The sequence below is a fragment of the Macaca nemestrina genome, chromosome 4, assembly GCF_043159975.1.
Source record: "Macaca nemestrina isolate mMacNem1 chromosome 4, mMacNem.hap1, whole genome shotgun sequence".
NCBI lineage: Eukaryota > Metazoa > Chordata > Mammalia > Primates > Cercopithecidae > Macaca > Macaca nemestrina.
Window position 1 is genome coordinate 24475266 of NC_092128.1, and position 18660 is coordinate 24493925.

An 18660-nucleotide genomic window follows, 5' to 3' on the forward strand; every position below is an offset into this window, starting at 1 on the left:
CATCGATCGCTGTGAGCTCTCCCAGAGCCTGCCTGCCTTTAAACTTGGTTCAGTCACTTATTACCTGGGGGTCTTGAACAAGTTCCTCCTCTCTCCCTCCTAAGATGTTAATAGTACCTACCTCAGTGCGGTTATTTTGAGGATTCAGTGACTTCACCCATAGGAAATCACTTCACATTGTGTGGGCGCATAGTCCACTCTCAATCCATGTTGGTTACGATCCTTATTTTTTTATTATTAATCTTTACATCCTCAGTGTTGGCAGAGTTCTCGTGCTTAACAAACATTTGTTCAGATCAGATAAGTGGAAAAAATTGTCATTTGCCTATTCAAGCCACGTTTTTCTGTGATATTCTGATCCTAGTTGAATATACAGAAATAAATGTCTAGAACAGCACCTCGATTCTGGTCTACAACAGGATGAAGTTCACTGTGATCTCAGATAAGCGTGGCTAAAATAGGACTTGATGGAGATAGTCACACTTCAGCGAAGAAAGAGAATCCCCTGTGTAATGTCACCAGGAGATTCAACCTCAATATTCTGCATCGAAGGGGTAGTCCTCCAAATGAGAGGATCTGCAGAAACAAAAAAACAGAGAAACTGTGTTCCATGAACGCAACAGCTCTGGTTGAGAAGGTATTCTTCTCTGGTGGACTCTATGGTATCTGTGCTCTCTCAGCCTCCTCCCTGCAAGAACACAAGAAGGGTGCTCACACCTTGACCTTCCCTCAATTTGATACGAGGGCTTTGATAGGAAGGAGGACAGACAGTGAACAGGGTACGGGAAACAACTCGGAATGACAACTCATGGTAAGCCCGGTGTCAGGTGAGGCAACTGATAAGTCTTTACCCAATCCACTCTCACAACATCATGAGGTAGGAAACACCAGCACAATTGACAGCTTGGGGATTGTTATGAGTATTAAATGAGATAATTGCACCGGCAAAGGGCTCAGGACCCTGGCACATTCTAAGCTAAGGTTCAATGGATGTTAGCTGAGATGAGTATTATCATCCTACTTTATAGGTAAAGAAGCCAACTTGGAAAAACTAGGAAATTTACCCAATGTCACACAGCTAAGAAACCAGTGTTAGAGTTGGATCTGAGGCCCGGTGGACTTGCTTCTGAGCCCACCAACCCATTGCCTCCACTGGAAATGATGTTCATTGGAAGGTAAGTGGTTCAGTTTGGGGGATAGTCCCATTTTATGTTCACCCTTCCTTTTTATACTAAGCAGCTGCTACTTTGTTAAGCACTGATAAAAGTAAGCCATTATAAGATGAGGAAAGGCTGCTGTGATACTAAGGGTGGGCAGGATAGATATGGAATATCATGACATGAAAGCTACGCTTGAGATACTGAAACCATTTTTAAAAGCTGAAAAATCATTTTGGCTATAGAAACATTGGAAGAAATTCAAATTGTCATCGAATTGCAGACCTCACAGTAATAAATGCCAGATAACTCTCTTTGATATATTTAATTAGATCCATTAATCAGTAAGTATTGATTGTAAAGAGATGATTGAGGATTCCCACCTAGCCAGAGTGAAAACTTTCTTTCAACCACTTATCTACGATTTAAAGTAAAGTTACCACCATCACCTTTGAGAGGAATTTGGAGATTATTTAATCCAGCGTCCCCGGCCTTCTTGCCTGAATGCTCCAAACACAATCCCACTCAGGGCCTTGGCACCTGCTATTATCACTGCCAAGAATGCTCTTCCCCCAAATATGCATATGGCATATCCCTCACAGCAAAGCCTCCTTTGACCCACCCCATATAAAGGATCCGTCCCACTACCACCCACCACTTCCTATCCACTTTGCCGTACTTATTTTTCTGTCTAGCATTTGTTATTGTCTGACACATGTATTTTGAGTTGATTTATTTCTTTTCCGTCTTCTTCCCTCCCTCCCTAAGCACGTGGAGGCAGCATCTTTGTATAGTATGATAACGCAAGCATCTAGAAGATGCCTGGCACATAGAGGACCACTAGATATTTATTGAATGCAGGAAAAAATGAATGCTCGCCTCCTGCCTATTGACAACACACCTTCTGTTACAGTTCTAGCTCAACGTCCAGACAATGAGCAGCAATTAGAGATGTGTCCATCACAGTGATTCCCGGGTACCCCAATTTTAACTTTCAGAACTGCACCAAAATAGTATTTGAAGACACAAGTAGTCCCAGCAGCCTTCTAACTCTTGCAACTAACCCTCTACCAGTTTAGAAAAACTCCTGGCAATGCTCCTAGTTAATTCCATGCCACTTACTGCAACACGTTGCAGGCCCTCCAGTTTCTGTTGAAGGTGAGGATGGTTGCCATCTCCTCATCACTCAATTTAAAGTCAAAGACCTGGAAAGATAGGAGTTCCAGGACATCATCAGTAAGGCCGTTACTGCTGTGACTGGAGACTGCCGCTCATTCTAGCAGGGAGTTCTAGCAGCACAAACTGGTCACAGGTGTTTTTCCCATTATGTCCACAGGATACAAATTTTTCTCTAAATTAGGTCCTACACAAAGACCGCAGTATTTCTAGTGCTCAGTGTTCCAGGGGAGGGAGACCAGGTTCACAGGCACTAAGCCCCAGGTGTGCACAGGAACTGTGCTCCATGATGCGCCCTTCTAGAAGACAGTTCTCCAAGGACAGTTCACACCTCCTCTGCTGCCAGAAGATGAGCAGGGAGGCCAGGACAGTGTGCTCATGTGGTGGCCCAGGGTTTAGCTGCTCAGGGGCAACTGAGGGTCTTCTCAGTGGTGTGAGGCACAGCTGTGCTCAGACCTGACAGGGCTTCAGCAGGCACCGTCCCTAGCATGTCCTAAGCCCATGGGTCATTCATCTCAGGTATACTGAGCCTAGATTCCTGGGCTGGAAAATGATAGGGTGGTGGGAACGGAGGGGGCAGAAGACAGTGCAGGGATGAGGTGAGAAGCCTAGTGACAGGGTCTGTCTGTGTCCCCCTCCCCTGAAGAATACCAGGGCCGACCAGCCTGGATCTTACCTGAATGTTCTCAACAATGCGTGCCGGTGTCACAGACTTGGGGATCACAATCACATTCCTCTGGATATGGAAACGGATCAGAACCTGTGCGGAAAGGGGACATCATGTTTGCACTCAGCTACAAGGACCCCTCCTTTTATGGAAAGGAAGAATAAAACATCTTCGCAGCTCACTGTGGCTTCAGGTACAATCACTGATACTGACTGAGCCCTTGACAGCTATAGACTTGTGCCAGCCCCTCGCTTCATTCTCTCCCTTCATCTTAGGGACAACTCTGTGATCTTCATTTTTCAGGAATAAAGAAAGCAGTTTGGGTCATAAGGCTGATCAGAGGTGGAGTTGGCGTCTGCACCCATATCCCTAGACTTCAAAGCCATGCTTTGCGACTTGGCTGTAGGGCTTAACAGGAAGCTGTGAGGCAGAGGCTATCTTTGTTTCAGTGACAGCTCTTATGTTTCCTGGAGGTTCCAACAGACTTCGAAGGAAACACTATAGATGGCTTCAGCTCCTGTGTTCTTCCCCTTTAAGGAGTTAGTTGAGGAGAACACAAGAAATGAAACATGAGACAGGAAGAAATCATTGTTGGATAACAAGAAAAATAAAAATATGGCACCTGGGCTGCAGTTTTTTTGTGCTTTGCAGCAATCTCCTTAATCTTGGGATCCTCCAGCAGGGAAGGGTCCTCTGGCTTGGCCCTAGAGGCAGAAAGATGCTGATGTGAACAATCACCATGGCTACCATGTACAGACGGACACCACTCCAGTGAGGGTCTCAAAGCTGATCATCAGAGCCTCTCCATCTGGGAGACAGGCAGGAGGACCTGGAAGCTTGGGTCCTTCCCCTGGGCTCTAAAGTCTCAGCATTTTGCAAAGCCTGGTTCATCCTTGGGTGGTTGAACTGGAAATATTCCCAGAGGGTCAAACACGTCGCCCATGTTTTTGTTGTTGCTGTTGTTGTTGCTTTTTAATTCCCATTTGTTCCCACAGTCATCCCATTTGGTTGTAGCAAACGCATTACCTTACACACGTTTTTCTTCCCAGTGACTTATGGTCTCATACCAATATTTACCAAATAGAAAATAATGTTTTTAAGATTATCAAGAGAAGGATCCACTGCTTGGAAGCCTCACCAAGGTCTATCCGGAGAGCCCAGCGGGCTGTAGGCCGTAACGGTGATACCCTTGGAGTGGCAGTACTGGATCAGTTTCTCCTGCGTGAGGTACGGGTGACACTCAACCTGCAACAGCAAACAATCCGCATCACGGGGAAAGCTGGCTGGCTTTTGAGTTGTCATAGGGAGGGAGTTCTACACACACAAAAAAAGACCACCAAGCAAAGACCAAACACCTACCCACTGAGATTCTTGCTAACACAACCATGAGATCAGCCTCACACCTCCCAAAAGTGTCCTGATCACTGACCCCTGAGATGAGACTCGGGACATAGATAGCATTGAACATTCCTCCCAATGTTTAAGATGTAATAGGGCAAGACCTTTATTGAACCTTATACTAAACAGAATTTACCTGGTTAGTCACTGGTTTATATTTCAGTCCAGGTTTGTTCAAGAGCTTCTCAATCTGGAAGTGGTTGAAATTGGAGATGCCAAGGGCTTTCACCAGCCCCTCATCCACCAGCTCCTCCATGGCCTGTCATAGAAAGGAAAACCTTTTGGGCAGCCCCAGAGGGACTACAGGGACCCTGGCTTGCCTTAGTCCTCCCTGGGGCAGAAATTGCTAAAGGATCCACCACAACAGGGTTAGCTGAAGCATTCACAGGAAGTTTCAGTCCAGGGCCTGGGTGCCCATCAGTGATTGGTTCCAGCCCTACTGGCCCTCCCCAGCCCAAGAAAAACTAGGAGTAACAGGTAAAGATTTATATTCTTGCCACTCTCACCTTACACGTAAAGAAACACATTCAAAATTATACTGCTCTATACAGGGGAAATATGAAGTTCTGTAATACAAAAAATAAAAAATAAATAAAAAATGAACATTTGCAAGCTTATGAGATGATTGTATTTTTAATGAATCCAAATGACAGCGGGTAGCTACTGCTGTGTGCATTGTACACCCAAACCTAGGCAAGCTGTGTTAGTCAGGAAGAGGCTGCAGCATGTGGAGAAGCCTCACTTGTGGGTCCTGAGTCACTTTCTCCCACACCAACTGTTCTTGGGTTGGCAAGAAGGTCATGCGTATAGATTATGCCCTGGGCAAGGGGTTGTGTGGGGCTGAAACCTGACCCACCGTCTGCATATCCAGCCATGCTTCCCGGTACAGAAACTACAGGGACCCCCAAGGAAGGGAATCTTTGTATAACTTTTAGCCTATATTGGGCATTTTCCAAACTTGCCCAAAGATATCATATATGTTAGCAGCAGCCTCCAATGCAACATGTATTTATTAGCCATCTATTACATGTTCCAGAAGTTGTCAGGATGTAAAAGTATACAATGTGCTCCCTTCTTCTGGGATTCTTATAGTCCAATTAAAGTGCTAGGGTTCCCTTCTGTGGAGCCATCAACCATGACCCTGAGGCTGCCTCAGATAACATGACCGTGGCATAGACAGAGTCAGAAAGGGCAGAGAAGGAAGAGATTCACACAGCCTGCAGCTGTCAGGGCAGACCTTCAGGTAGAGTTTAAACTGCACCTCAGAAAAAAAAAAAAAAAGAGAGAGAGAGAGAGAAAAGAAGGGAAAAACATGAGCCTATGAGACAGGAAGGCAATAGCAAAGCTCAGAGGCAGGGATGAACATGACTTGTTCAGGGAACTCTTAATCCAGCCCTTCTCAACTTTGGCTGCAACTTGTAAGCACCAGGGAAGTTTAAAAACTACCGGTGGATGCAGTGGCTCATGACTGTAATCTCAGCACTTTGGGATAGGATTGGAACAGGGGGTTTGAGCCTGGGTTTCAGCAACCTAGGGTAAGTTTTTTAACTCTTGTAGACCTTCATATTCTCTTCTCAAAAAAAGTCTTATAATACATACTAATAATACATATCTTTCTGATACACATTATCAGAGGCTGAGACAGGAGGATTGCTTGAGTCCAGGTGTTCGAGACCATCCTGGGTAACATAGCAAGACTCTGTCTCTACCAGAAAATTTTTTTTTAATTAGCTGGATGTGGTGGCATGTGCCTCTGATCTCAGCTACCTGGGAAGATTGCTTGAGCGCAGGAGTCCGAGGCTGCACTGAGCTGTGATCTTGCCATTGTACTGCAGCCTGGGCAACAGGACAAGACTCTCTCTGAATTTAAAAAAAAAAAAAAAAAAGTAATATCGGTGGCTGGGTTTCACCCCCCAGAGTTTCTTACAGATTTTGTCTGAGTTGTAGCCTAGACATTGGGATTTGTAAACTCCTCAGGTGATTCTAATGAACAGCCACATTGCGAACCACTAGCATAGATGAAGTTGTTCACATTGGGCAGTAGAGTTTAGATGCTATGAAAACAAAAGTTTCCCAAAACTTCTGACGGGGCAATTAGATAATACAAAAGCTATTGTACATCATAGGTCAGGTTAGTTTGCCTGTCTTTGAACTTGACTTCTTTATACTTTTTCCTCCCGTCTGCTTCAGGGTGATCAATGAGGTTTCTACTGAACTGGCTGTGGGTCTACAGAAACATCCAGCGCTTTCATATTCAAGCCTGCTCGTTTCAAATCAGAGCCTCTGACCTTGATCACTGATATCTCTTCATGCCTTTCAAATGTTGTATTTAGCAGTCATCTTTGTACTCATTCAGAAAACATAGCATTGTGAGACGCAGGCAACACTGACACACAAGCCACATTAATATCATCATAGGAGCTAAGGCAAACTGATAAAATGTATTGCAAATGGCCAGGTGCGGTGGCTCACGCATGTAATCAGAGCACTTTGGGAAGCCGAGATGGGTGGATCCCCTGAGGTCAGGAGTTCGAGACCAGTCTGGCTAACATGGTGAAACCCTGTCTCTACTAAAAATACAAAAGTTAGCTGAGCATGGTGTACGCACGTGTAGTCCCAGCTACCCAGGAGGCTAAGGCAGGAGAATGGCTTTAACTCGATAGAGGGATGTTGCAGTGAGCCAAGATGATGCCACTGCACCGCAGCCTGGGCGACAAAGTGAGACTCGGTCTTAAAAAAAGAACGCTGTGCTTGTGGATTAATGTTTTTGAACAAACAATACACAGAAAAAGCTATGTTTAGTTGAATCATGTCCATTCTAAGCTTTTCAGAAACATGAGGCTTAATATATTTTCTCTTGTAAAACACAATACAAACTCGCAACTACATGTACCCCTACACTGCCAAGATGACATCATTAACTCTTGGAGTCATATGCCAGTGTTCATTTATAACTTACTCCTCCACTTCGTTCTCTACTAGCATTTGCAAAAGGATATAATAGTATAATAAAAAATGATCAGAGAAAACACTGATCCCTTAATTCACTTTGAACGGGAATGATGTGAAACAGGTCATGATGTGATCTGGGAAGCAGGGCACTCAGGCTCCCTGATTTCTGGATGTGTGTTCACTGCCTGCCAAGCGCATGCTGATGGCTTTGGTGGTTGGACTTGTGATTCAGATGAGTCTGGGTCCAATCCCACCTCTGCCACACACATTGTGACATGACCTGCACAAGTCACCAATCAATCTAGGCTTCAAATGTCATTATTTATAAAGGTGGATGTTAACCCTGTCTTATAGGTTTAGATGATTAAATGGCTACTGTGACTAATGTTCCTGGCATGTAAACCATCTTAATCTTTATCACACCCTCAAAAATACATATTAGTAGTATGTGTTATAAGACTTCTTTTTTAAGAAGAGAAAACTGAGCCCTACAAGAGTTACAAAACTGACCCTAGGTTACTCAGCTGCTATGAGCAAACCCAGACCCAAACCTCCTGTTCCAAATGGCTCGCCCTGGTTTGAGAACAGCATGTGTATTCCTCAAAGTGGGGTATGTTGTATTTCCAGTCTTATTTGAAGACTCAGTATTAGCCTTGAAATCTAAATAGTATCAGATGCACCCAAAAGCCAAAGGTGATGAGGAAGATATTAGAAGAGCTAGAGAATCACAATGATGAAATTAGAAAGCATCAGGCACACGGCCTCTTTCATATCAACGGGAAGTCTCATGGATAACTGAGAATTTCTCTCCCAGCACACGTAGAGGAAGCTGGAACCTACCTCCCAGGCATCCAAGAACGTTGCTTTTCCACCGATGACTTTACCTTTATCATCTTTGGGTAAAATGTCATCCCCAGACTGTAAATACAGAATGAAAAGTTTACTGGAATCTGCATCATGACACTTGGTTCTTTAAACAAGGTTTCAGGGTCCTGACTCTTGCTAAATACCACATGTGCATACCAGTTTTTCAGACTCTGCAGGACATGCTACAAGTATGTGAGTTTAAATGAAATCTCTATATCTACTGTAGTATATTAATCCTTCTATTTTAGAAACCACTGGATTGACGTTAAGATCTGCTGTTAGTACATTCCAGAAGCCACCTTTATCACCATGGACATTCACCTCATACACCTAGATCCTGTGTACACCCAAAGGCAAACTTTCATTTCAGTATCACTGGATAAGGATTAGATCTCCAGGATGTGGTTTTCTGGGGAAGATATCGGCCAGCTTCTATCCTTGCAGCCTCTAGAACAGACATGGAATAAGGGATGGCAGGCCATCAGCACTCCCGCTGGTCAGGAGGGGAGAGAGCTGGAAATTTATCTCTCCCACCCCTCAGGAGCAGCTAGAGCAGAGCCCCAGGCAATGGGAGCCGCGATGACTACTGGCTTCCTTCCAGCATCACCGCACTTGGGCTTTTCTCCAAGATGCCACTCCCAGGGTGTGCTTTGCTTAATAAGATAATTAGGCCCTGGAATATAGTTATGCAAGTGTAATCCAAGGGATTTCCTGGGAGGGCATTCCCAGGGCATGGAATCAAGACAAAGGTGATAGGGTAGTTGCAACTTGTCTGGGCTGCCAGAAATCATGGCTTCTCTCAGACATAATTACAAGAAAACGCAGGCATGTGGCCACCTCAGCAGCACACATGGCCTCAGCCTCCCTTCCACGCCAGCGACTTTCTGCTTCAAGGTCTCTTCCTGCCATTCCCAATTATGAACTACAAGGTTTCTTGCTCCAGTCCACACCATCTCCCAGCCCTGGTGAAGCTTCTATTTTCTGACACCTGCTCAGAAACTAGAGGCTGAGAAAGGGAGTCGCTCAAACCTTGAATCCCTGTGGCCAGTGAATAAGATAGACGTCCAGATAGCTCAGCTTCAGGTCCTTGAGGGTCTTCTCAAAGGCTTTCCTCACAAGCGGTCTCTCAAAAAAAGTGGGCCCCAACTGCAAGGAATGCAGCAATGAGCTGTTAATACTGAGAAAAGTAAGGGCCACGTTATAATCATTGTCCCTGCCTTTTGATTTGCACCTTGATCTAACCTGGCACAGGCCATTTATAACAAAGCTGATTAAGATCCACGACACATGTGGAAGATCACCAGGGCTCAGCATGTCAATGACATGTCTTAAGTGTTAAAAGCAATTTACTTTTTCAACTCCCCTAGTACTCTACATGTCTCTCAGATCATTTAAGTAAACGTGGCCACAGATTTGAAATGTTTACCTGTCTCAGTCTCTTTGTCAGCTGTGGGCTCTCTGAGAGCAGGACTTGTGTGTAGCTTTTAAATGTCAAGCATTCTTAGTCCTTTGGGAAAAGATGGTCCTTTATCTGTCCTATCTGATAGGTCCCTTATCAAGCCTGTCAGGCCCCTAGTGATAACTTTATAAGGGCTTTATCCACACTTGGCTGCTACACAGTGGGGTCTATTTGTCCCACCAGATGTATGCAATATCCAAGTACCTAGAACTAGTGTTTTCTCAGCAAGTTGTGTATAATGTAAATCCAGTGATTCTCAACCCCCTCACACCCAACACCCTCTTCTTTTTTATAACATTGTGTACCTCACCTTTTACTAGACTGAATAAAGAAAATCATATGTGACAATAGAAATATGCGCCTACTGTTTTCCAAAATGCCCCCTGGCTGAGAACCTTAGAGACACAGTGGTGGAGACCTCAGTGCTGACAGGGAGGCCACACATCAAGCCCTGCCTGCACCCTTGGCCTCTGACTGCCTCTGGGCAGATGGTGGATCCCTCTGATGGGGAACAGGGAGGCCCAGGGCAGTGCAGGGCTCCATGGAGACAAGCCCACTGTGGGAAAATCAACCCGCAGGCAGGTGGCGCAGCAATGACATGTTCAAATATCAAGAACGGCTTGGAGTATGGATAGAATTGTATCCACGGATGTTATCAAGGCAGGGATGAAAAGGGCTACATGTAGAAAAGGCTGACAGAGATCTCGCGCCGACCCGACCCAGATACTTCTGCCTGCCTTCAAGTGAAGGCCTCCCACCCAATGCGCCATGTGCACCTTGCTGACGATGAACAGGTCCTCCCGCTTCACAGCCTGCTCTTGGATCTTCTCTTGGATGGCTTCCCCCACCTCATGTTCATTCTGATAGACATAGGCACAGTCAATGTGGCGATACCCTGCATCAATGGCCACCTTCACCGCTTCTTTCACTTTGCCGAGAGGAGACTGAAAGGCAAAAGAAAAGCCCATCACACATGTATTATTATTTTTTTTAAGCGATGGGGACTTGCCATGATGCCCAGGCTGGCCTCACACTCCCAGTTTCAAGCAATCCTCCCACCTGCGGAGTAGCCACAATTACACCACACTCAGCAACCAATATAGTCTCTTATCCCCAGACCACCTTCAACAGGCTGCCCCACATGGCCCAGTTTCTCCAAAGCAAGGCCTCACTAGGGTCTCTTGGCCAGGGGATATCTGGGAGGATACACGCTTTAGAGAAGTTTTCAAAAGAAAAGTAGGAAAGTGAGTTAATTTTATGATTATGTCCTTATGTCCTGTCCTAGTTAAAGTCTCATCCAGGTTAGTCCTGAAATGTCTTCAGGTGTGTCGGGGAGTGCAGATGTCTCCACTGCAACTTTCTGAAGACCCAGATGAAAGCTTGACTCTAAATACCCAGAGGAATTTTCAGACAATATCCCCAAATGGTGATAAGGATCTGGATAATGGTCATTATAGCATCAATCCGGATTCCAACACTTACTGGGTGTGTGGGTCTAAGCAGGTGATTCAATCTCTCTCAACCTTGTCTGCAATATGCAAAAATTAGCAAGAGCCTCATGAGGCCTTTGTGGTTATGACATGCTGCAATGAATGTTAAGTTTTTAGCAAATCACCTGACACACAGTAAGGCTCAGTAGAAGCTGTTCATTATACAATTTCCTTTCAGAAAAAAAGGAGAAATAGAAAAGCTTAAAGGAATAGAGTTTGTTTTCCATTCCTATAGAAGAAAGAGGGAGGGAGGGGAGAATGAGAGAGGAAGAGAAAGAAGGGAAAGAAAGAAAAGAAAAGAAATAGAATTATCATATTTTGTTCTAAACTAGCCAAGCCAATGATAGGGGCAAAAAGCACTTAAAACTTGATCTCTCACAAAATAGTCTTTTAAACGTCTTCTACTGCGAGATAACAAACATTGAAAAGAACATAACACATAGATGCACAGTTACCGTACCACCTGGAGAAGAAACGGGCGGCCGCCAGGCATCCAGAAACACCCCTGTGCCCCCAACCACTATGCTGCACTACACCATCCTTCACCTCCACTGCTAAGTTCATAATCCTTTAGTCTATCATCCCCACATGTCGAAGATGACTCCCTTCATATTTCTTACATTCAATTCCAAAATTCTGGAATTTTGGATTCCAGAATTTTGGGTAAGTCTGGTAAACTTACCCAGGGTGAGCAGATTCCCTGGAGTTCTGGAAGTGATTATTTGTTCCATTTATATAGGATTGAAGCTGTGATTTTGAGTAAATCTTGCTAATCAAGCAACAGACGCTGTGCATGAATCAAGCTGGAAGTGATCAGTTTGCCCAGATTAACCAAGAATGTATCCTGAGAATGAGCCAGTGTGGCAACAGAGTGTCCTACCCTCCAGCTCGGCACAAGAGAGGGGAAAAATCAGGGTGCACAGAAGGAAAGAGCCAGAGGCAGAAGACTCAGCAGGGACATTAGCCATGAGGGATAGGAGAGAAGAGGAATTCCAAAGACTGCTTCCGGTCGCTAGTTAGGGTAGTGCCATCATAGATGAAAATGGCAAAGAAGGCAGAGTGAGGTGGTGATGGAACAACTTCAAACTTAGCCTAAGAAAGGCTCAGGAACCTGCCTCACTGAGTCCTGGATGTGCCTTACCGTGTTTTGCCAGCTGACATTAACACAACCAGGTGGAGCTTATGACTCCCAGCCCAGGCTCTCGGCACCCCCAGCACGTTGCAGATTTCAATGTGTACAGGAACCACCTAGGGATCTTGTTAAGGTGCAGATGCCCATTAGGTAGCCTGGGATGGAGCCCGAGACTCTGCAGTTTCTTTCTCTCTCTCTCTTTGTCTCTTTCTCTCTTTCTTGGATCTCACTCTGCTGCCCAGACTGGAGCACGGTGATACCATCACTGCTCACTGCAGCCTTGACCTCTCAGGCTCAACACTCAATCTCCACCTCAGCCTCCCAAGTGGCTGGTACTACAGGTGCGTCCCACCATGCCGAGCTACTTTATTGATTCTTTGTAAAAATGGAGTCTTACCGTGTTGCCCAGACTGGTCTCCAACTCCTGGGCTCAAGCAATCCTCCTGTCTGGGTCTCCCAAAGTGCTGGGATTACAGGCATGAGCCACCACACCCGGCCAGTTCTGCATTTCTAACAAGCTCCCAGCTCATATGGATTCTGCTAGCCCAAGTCCCACACCCTGATCTACAAAGGGATGCCAAGGACTTGGGGCTCTGCATCCTCTCCGCAACCACCCGGCCCACACCAAACCCACAGCCAAGACTCTGGGGAAACGTTGAGCCCAATTAAGTGTCCTAGAGCCAGAGAGAGAAACTACCCTGGAAAACAATTTTGGATCCAACAGCTGCTTGAAATTTGATACTTGCTAGAGAAGCTCTCAGCACTGCTGGGAAAGCCAGCCTTGGAGCTTTGCAGCCTGAATCAGCTCTGAGAAAAGAAAGCAACCAGAGTCCCGGCTCCAGGATGGAATCTCACCTCTCCAAACCCCTGCCCGACCTCCAGGCTTTCCTGGCTGAATGCAGACAGAGAAAACACCCAAACGCCCCTCCAGAGAAGAAGGCTGCGCAAAGATTTGCATATTTACCTTCCAAGTGCCCAGGCCCACAATGGGCATCTTGGCTTTGGTACTGAGCTCCACAAAGGTGGCCATGGTTGGTGCAGAAATGATTCTGAGTGAGCAGGGAGAAGTCTCACATCCTGCTTTTTGTTGTTGTTTTTGAGGCAGTCTTGCTGTGTCCCCGAGGGTAGAGTGCAGCGGTGCGATCTCGGCTCACTGCAATCTCTGTCTCCTTGGTTCAAGCAATTCTCCTGCGTCAGCCTCCCGAGTAGCTGGGATTACAGGCGCCCACTGCGACTTCCAGGTAATTTTTATATTGTTAGTAGAGACAGGCTGGTCTGAAACCCCTGACCTCAGGTGATCCGCCCACCTCGGCCTTCCAAAGTGCTGGTATTATAGGCGTGACCTAAGAGCCGGGCCACATGCTACTTAAGAAGGCTGGTGCTATCTTAATTGGGAGGAGTTGGAGCCTGGCCACAGTAGCTTTCCTGCCATAAGCAAACAGGAAATCCATTCCAGGCTTTTGTGAGATTGAGGATTATGTGAATGAATTATTAATCACGGCAACCTTGTGCAAAGTTCCCTCTTAGGTAACAGTATCATTGGAGTTTCTGCTTGTTCACTATGAGTCAACAAACTCAACACAGCTAAAAGTTGGAAAGTAGCGAGGGAGAGAGAAAGGAAGGAAAGAAGTGTAGGGAGAGGGAGGGAAAGAAGCCTGGCCAACATGGTGAAACCCCCTCTCTACTAAAAATACAAAAATTAGCCAGGCACGGTGGCACAAGTCTGTAATCCCAGCTACTTGGGAGGCTGAGACAGGAGAATTGCTTGAACCTGGGAGGTGGAGGTTGCAGTGAGCCGAGATCTTGCCGCTGCACTCCAGCCTGGGCGAGAGAGTGAGACCCTGTCTCAAAAAAAAGAAAAGAAAAGAGAAAAGAAAGGAAGGAAGGAAGGAAGGAGGGAGAGAAAGAAAGAGAGAAAGCAAAGCAAAGAAGGAAGAAAAAACAAGGATTTTATTTCCCTGTGATGCTTTCCTCTGAAATGGAGTCTAGGGGGGAGAGGTGAGAAGCAGTGTTTCCATTTTAAAAGTGGCAGTTCCAGGTTCAATGCAGAGATGGTCAAATCCTGGGCTGATTAGAGTCAGCTGTAACTAGTTGGTAGTCAGCAATCTAGGGAACATGATACAGGCCTGTGCCATACTGTGACACACCATGACAGGACAGGGCCATGTCACAGCCTCAGCTTCAACTTGTGGGTAGTGGGTATTTCTGTCTTTTTCGCGTTCTTGTTTGTGAGGTGGGTTTGGTTGAAAATTGAAATGGACTTGAATCTCTGGGCTGTGGCTTATGACATCTCTTAGAGGGCAATTGGCATGATATTTTGCACCTATGAGTGAAATATCTTAAATTTCATTGATGTTTGTTAAATTATCTACTTTGACATTAATAATACATGCATGGACCATGGCTGGTGGCTCATGCCTGTAATCCCAGCACTTTGGGAGGCCGAGGAAGGTGGATCACTTGAGCTCAGGAGTTGGAGACCAGCCTGACCAACATGGTGAAACCCTGTCTCTGCTAAAAATCCAAAAATTAGTCGGTCATGGTGGCACATAGCTGTAGTCCCAGCTGCTTGGTGGACCTGAGAATCACTTGAATCTGGGAGGGAGAGACTGCAGTGAGCCAAGATCGTGCCATGCACTCCAGCCTGGGCATCAGAGAGAGACTGTCCCAGAAATAGATACATAAATACACGCATGTCTCATCATCTGGTGGCCACAAAGTCTCCTGGATCTGTACATGGGGCTCCTTATTTTCCCAGAGTATACTGGATGACATGCAGTGCTAGTATTGTTGAAATAGTAAATCCTTAGGGACTGTCAGGCTAAATAACAGAGAGAGGGTCCCTAAAAGAAAAATATATATCTGGGAATAGAGCACTGCAATGGGAATACACACGCCAGAGGAAACTATGTGTATATTTGGGGAAATAAAGCAAGACAAAAATTTTTCAAGGAAAAATGAGGATTATCTAATTGCTTTGAAATAATTAACCTTGGCTACAAAGATCAATCATGAAAGTGTTAGCCTGAGGTTGGACAGGCAGTTGTTCACAGGTCCTTGCAGAGTATGTTTTGTGTTCAGTTGTAATGGCCTTTGTTCAAGGTTGTGGTTTTTGCCGTCTTTCATGGTAATTTTGGTTTTCAGTCGTACAACCATTAGAACCCTCCTTTCATGGCCTTCTGAGCTGTATTTGTTGTTTGTTTTTTAACATTAGTGACTCCATTTTGATTCTGACCATTTTTACGTGATGCACAGAAAAAAGAAATGTGTATTATTCATAATAATATTCCTTGGAGAACCACTTAACTATGAATCGGTGAGGAGGGAGATCTTTTTTAGATAATTGAGGTTAAGAAGATACATCGATTAGCTGTTTTCGTGTAACAAAGCAACTGGTTATAACAGCAACCATTTATTTGCTGGTGATTTTGTGGGCTGGCAGTTTGGGCAGGAAGCAGCTGAAAAGGCAGTCTCAGAACCACGTGGTATCAGCTGGGTTTCCTCACCTCTGTGGGCTTCAGTGGGGTGGACTGGGATGTCAGGGAAGGCAGGGACCCCTCTTCACATGTTTTTCGTTCTCCATGAGGCTAACTTGGACTTGTTCACAGGTAGTGGCATTGTAGGAGGCCTACTCTTGGAATGTGAACAGTGTCACTTCTGTCACCTTCTATTGATCAAAGCAAGTCTCAAGGCCAGAAAAGGGCCAAGGAGTAAGGGAATAGATTCCACCTCTTGAGGGAATTGGTTACAGGGAATTTTGGCTAATTTTTTTTTAAAGGTAGAGTCTCTCTCTGTCACTCAGGCTGGAGTACCGTTGCACAATCTCGGCTCACTACAACCTCTGCCTCCCGGGTTCAAGGGATTCTCCTGCCTCAGCCTCCCGAGTAGCTAGGACTACAGGTGCACACCACCACACTCAGCTAATTATTGTATTTTTATTAGAGAAGGGGTTTCACCATGTTGGCCAGGATGGTCTCAATCTGCTGACCTTGCGATCTGCCTGCTTTGGCCTCTCAAAGTGCGGGGATTACAGGTGTGAGCCACCTCGCCTGGCCGAATTTTGGCTATTCTAAATCAACCCCAGAAGGTTTCATAAGAAGTTTGATTAGCTCCTTTCTAGCTTCATGAACTTACCAATCTGTTCCTGGTTTTGTACCTTTAGGAAACTCTCATTTTTTAAATCTGATGAATATATGTCCATAAGACGCTTTACTTTGTTAAAAATAAATACATAAAAAATTGAGAGAAAATTAGTTTGTAGAAGAAAAATGAATGAGGAGTGTCATATTTCATTCTCACATCCATTTCTCTAAGAAATGGATCTGTCCTTCAACATCTGTTCCTAACCCATACTGTTTGAATATACATGACTGTCGGTCAATGTCTGGGGATTATTTATAATCAGCCACAAGGGGTTACAGCGTAATGGCTTACAATTTGGTGGGGTGGGACCACAGACTAATTGGAGTTTTTTGTTTCAGTCCTCATAACTTATTTGAAGCAGGGGGCTTGGCTGTCCACCCTTTGTACTTAGTAGTCCACCAAACATCTGCCCAGTCACCACAGGGACTTTTCAATCTCCATACTTATAGTTGCTTGATGTTTTGTGGTATGGACATGGACACTTACCAACATGGGATAGCTTCGTTTGAGCCTGCTCCTCTCCACACGGATGACTGAACAGGCATTGAACAGAAGGGTTAAAAAATGACTAGCCTGAGTTATACTGATGACAAGATGACCTTCTGTTGAAAAAAAAAAAAAGAGAGAATGAACAAGTGATTATTAAGCTCTTTTTAGAGTTAATTTGGTGGGGGTCGGCCCTGGAGAGACAGTTCATGACTCTGGAGGTGGTGGTGCCTTCTTGACTCAGGTGTGATGAGTCCATCCTCTTTCTGCTGTCCAGACTGCAGTCTCAGTAGTTAGGAGCACTAGGTAGGGTCCTTCCCAGGCTGGTTCGAGCTTCCTTTCTTTCTACCCTTGGATGAGAATGTGGTCTCCAGGCCGATGCTGATGTTCTGGAAACTCCAGGGGCGACGCCTGTGCTAGGAGACCTTCAGTCTTAAGGGAAGAGAAGGTAGAGGATAGAACAAGCATATAATTTTTGAGGAACTGATCCTTTGTTTCAAACGTAGGGATGTCAGCAGTGGAGTGTAAGTAGGGAATTCCATAGAGCATTTCATAAGGTGACAGGCCAATATCTCTCCAAGGGGCAGTCTGGATTCTTAACAAAGCAATAGAAAGACATTTAGTCCATGGCAATCAAGTTTCTAAAGCTAACTTCAGTGGTTTTTTAGAGTCTGATTCATCCACTCTGGTCTTCCTGAGGAAGATGGATGCCAAGGGGTATGGTATTCCCAATGCATTTCTAGTGCCTGGGCTCACTTCTTAATGACATGCACAGTGAAATGGGTTCCATTATCTGAATCAATATTTTCTATTAGTCCAAATCTGGGTGCGATGTTATCACTTAATGCTTTAACTACATTGCTGGCAGTTGCACGTGAGAAGGGGATTGCATCTACCCAGTGGGTACAGTGGTCTATTATTACTAATAAGTACACCGACCAACTGGAGGCATTTCAGTGTAATCATTCTGAACACTTTGAAATGTTCTCAGCCCTGGATTGCTTCCTCCAAAGGGAAATTTACTTAGGACCTGCTTATTAGTTTTTTTACATATTAAGCAACTATCTATAACTAGTTTGGCCAGGGTGTAAATTCCTATACACACAAATACCCAGAGAACTGCATCGCACATTGCTTGGGGTCCCCAGTGGGTCCCTTGACATAATTGAGACAGACTTCCCTCATGAGAGGTTTTGACAACATTCCCCTTTGATCTGGTAACATCCGTTTCCTTTCTGCATTTTCTTTAGCTCCTATTCTTATCAACTTCTTTTTTTTTAATTGAAGAGAAAACGGGGATTGCAGTAGGAGAAGGAAGGCATGGAGTTAAATGGAAGAAATGGCAACTTGTTTTGCTATTTGATCTGCAGGATTATTTCCTCGACTTGTGAAAGGCAAGTCCTTTTGGTGCCCTGGGACATGTACAATAGCCGTCACTTCTGGCAGTTGGAGATTGTTGAGGACACGAGCATCAGTTCTATTTGAACTAAATCTTGGCTTGTACTATTGATAAGACCCCTCTCCATCCAAATTTTTCCAAATGTGTGCGCCACCCCAAAGGCATACTTAGAGTCAGTACAGAGAGTGTTTTCTTGGTTTTGTAAATGTCCTAAAGCTTGGCTGAGTGCACAGTTTATACCCTTGGGCAGACCAATTATCAGGCCACCTTCCTGATTTTACTTTTCAAGCATCTTTCCATTAATCACTGAATACCTATTATGTCTCTTTCTTTT

At 45.0% G+C, this 18660-nt stretch overlaps 1 protein-coding gene across 2 annotated transcripts; it reads right to left on the bottom strand.

Moving 5' to 3' along the window:
* Positions 1–214: 214 nt before the first annotated feature.
* Positions 215–18469, bottom strand: LOC105471343 (aldo-keto reductase family 1 member B10-like). Of its 2 annotated transcripts, XM_071094480.1 has the most exons (11): positions 16928–18469; positions 13263–13532; positions 10453–10620; positions 9247–9363; positions 8191–8268; positions 4535–4657; positions 4139–4245; positions 3623–3704; positions 3010–3093; positions 2280–2362; positions 215–576 (listed from the first exon to the last, which is right to left on the bottom strand). In XM_071094480.1, exons 2-11 carry the CDS (start codon positions 13326–13328, stop codon positions 534–536), a joined length of 951 nt encoding a protein of 316 aa, XP_070950581.1. In that variant the 5' UTR covers positions 13329–13532; positions 16928–18469; the 3' UTR covers positions 215–533. The 2 variants fall into 2 exon arrangements, with proteins under 2 accessions (XP_070950581.1, XP_070950582.1); XM_071094481.1 differs by lacking the exon at positions 13263–13532.
* Between the last annotated feature and the right edge of the window lie 191 nt (positions 18470–18660).